The sequence below is a fragment of the Eublepharis macularius genome, chromosome 19 (genome assembly GCF_028583425.1).
Source record: "Eublepharis macularius isolate TG4126 chromosome 19, MPM_Emac_v1.0, whole genome shotgun sequence".
Classification (NCBI taxonomy): Eukaryota; Metazoa; Chordata; class Lepidosauria; order Squamata; family Eublepharidae; genus Eublepharis; species Eublepharis macularius.
The window spans coordinates 20,704,672-20,706,815 of NC_072808.1; the positions used below are offsets into that span (position 1 = coordinate 20,704,672).

At 48.3% G+C, this 2,144-nt stretch overlaps 1 protein-coding gene across 1 annotated transcript; it reads left to right on the forward strand.

The window, feature by feature from the left end:
• The first annotated feature begins 942 nt into the window (after positions 1-942).
• NANOS3 (nanos C2HC-type zinc finger 3) lies at positions 943-1,464 on the forward strand. Its single transcript, XM_055003876.1, has one exon. The coding sequence runs from the start codon at positions 943-945 to the stop codon at positions 1,462-1,464; it is 522 nt and encodes a 173-aa protein (XP_054859851.1).
• Positions 1,465-2,144: the final 680 nt, after the last annotated feature.

Below are 2,144 nucleotides of genomic sequence, written 5' to 3' on the forward strand. Positions count from 1 at the left end.
TAATGTCCCTATAATTGCTTGCATTCTGTTTCAGCATATCTTCCATGCATTCTTGCAAATGCTCTCTTTGTAAACTTGTGTTCATTTACCCTTTGGCATTGTTTATGGAAATGTCCTTGATATTGACAGTACTAATTTCACACTGTGTCATCCACTTTGAGTCTCAGTGAGAAAGGCAGACTATGAATGACATAAAATAAAATAAGATCAAAGTGAAGGGAAAGAGGGTCTCCCTATGCACCCTTGTGATCAGCCGCTTGAGGGAGGTCCTTTTGCTGCTAGAGGGGAACATTTAGACCAAAGTTTCTAAAGTTAGGGAAGATGTTTCGCTAATGAGTTAGGGACCATAGACTTCACCACTGTGTTGCCTGGCATATTATCTGTTCCTTTAAATGTGTGCGCCTATGAGCTACCTGTGCTTCATGTTGTATAATGACAATCCTAAAATTGCTTATGTTCTGTTTCAGCATTTCTTCAACTCTGTATTGGATTCTTGCTAATGCTATGTCTTTGTAAACTTGCATTTATTTATCCATGGCATTTGTTTATGGAAATTCCCTTGATACTGACAACTAATCTCACACCGTGTAATCTGCCTTGAGTCTCAGTGAGAAAGGCGGACTATAAGTGACATAAAATAAATAAATCAGATCAAAGTGAAAGATGTCAGCAGAGGAGGGAAAGAGGGTCTCTTTAAAATACGCAGAGAGCCCTAGGCGCTCTTGGGATCAGCCGCTTGAGTGAGGTCCTTTCACATTTTCAAGCGATCGGGGAAGGGGAGAGGCCAAAGGACGGGCCAAAGGAAGGCAGACTTTTTGGCTCCAGGCTGTTGGCGGGGCGGCGACTAACGGGCTGGGGTTTTTCCCATTCCGAGGGGGAAATTGGCTTAGGCGGGAGAGGCGCCTGCACATGGCGATGGTTCGACGGGCCTGCAAGCAAACGATGAGCGCTTTCCAAGTCTGGAGGGACTATTTGCAGCTGGCCCAAGTGGTCTCGGAGCTAGGCAAGCAGCAGCCCGGGCAGGAGGCCCCCAGCCCCCAGGAACAGGAGCCGCAGGGCGAGCCCGCCCTGGCCCAGAGCGCCTCGGAGGAGCAGATCTGTTCTTTTTGCAAGCACAACGGAGAATCCCGGGGCATCTACGCCTCGCACGGCCTCAAGGACCGGCAGGGGCGGGTGCAGTGCCCCATCCTCCGGCAGTACACCTGCCCGCAGTGCGGCGCGTCCGGCGACACGGCCCACACCAAGCGCTTCTGCCCCTTGACCAAGAAGGGCTACACCTCCGTCTATGGCAGCAGCCGGAGGAATTCCGCAGGGAGGGTGAGACGAAAGGTAAGCGGCCGTCTGGAGAGCGAGAGAGGCAGGGAGGGCGCGGTAGAGACCCTCTCCAAAACTTTTGCTTGTCTTCTCCCCGCAGCTTTAACACTTTCAGACCGATACTCCGGCTCTTCCTTCGCCGAGCGGTAAGCGCCCTTATTCTTTACCATGGAGTGGGACGGGGTCCAGCCCGAGAAGGGCGGCTGGACGGCTAGACCGAAAACTGCACTGCTTTGCTGGAGGGGCTTAAACCGTTTCCGTTTCAAGGAAATGCGCAGGGTCAGCTGAGCCCAGCCCCCTTTGTGTCACTCAACTGTTGCAATCCACCTTTGGGGCTGAGACTCGAGGCGGATTACAGGATATAAATCAGAGCGATCAGGCAGCATAAGACTAACAAAATTAGTGGTATCAACTTTCGTGAGCTACAGGTATCTGAAGAAGTGAGCTGTGGGCTCGTCATTTTTGTTAGATACCGACAGCTGGAGTGTGAAGTCAACACTCCAGCCTTAGGGAGCTGTAATACCTTGTTATTTTATATAACTTCTAATTTGCAGTAGAGAGCTTTTTATTTTATTTTATTTTTAGGTTAGATAGGGAACACGGAAAGATAAGAAAAGGATAGGAAGATACAAAAGAGGATAAAAGGGTAAGATTAAGGGGGAGGGAAGGGGTTTACAGCTATAAACAGAAGCTTAGATTTAATCAAAAGTTATAATTTATGGGGAATTTAAGGGGCAGTGGGATTAAGTTAGGGGGATAGTTAAATACTTTAAATATAGACTTGGGCAGTTCATCTGTTTAAAATTCATAACTTTACATTTGTAAAAATT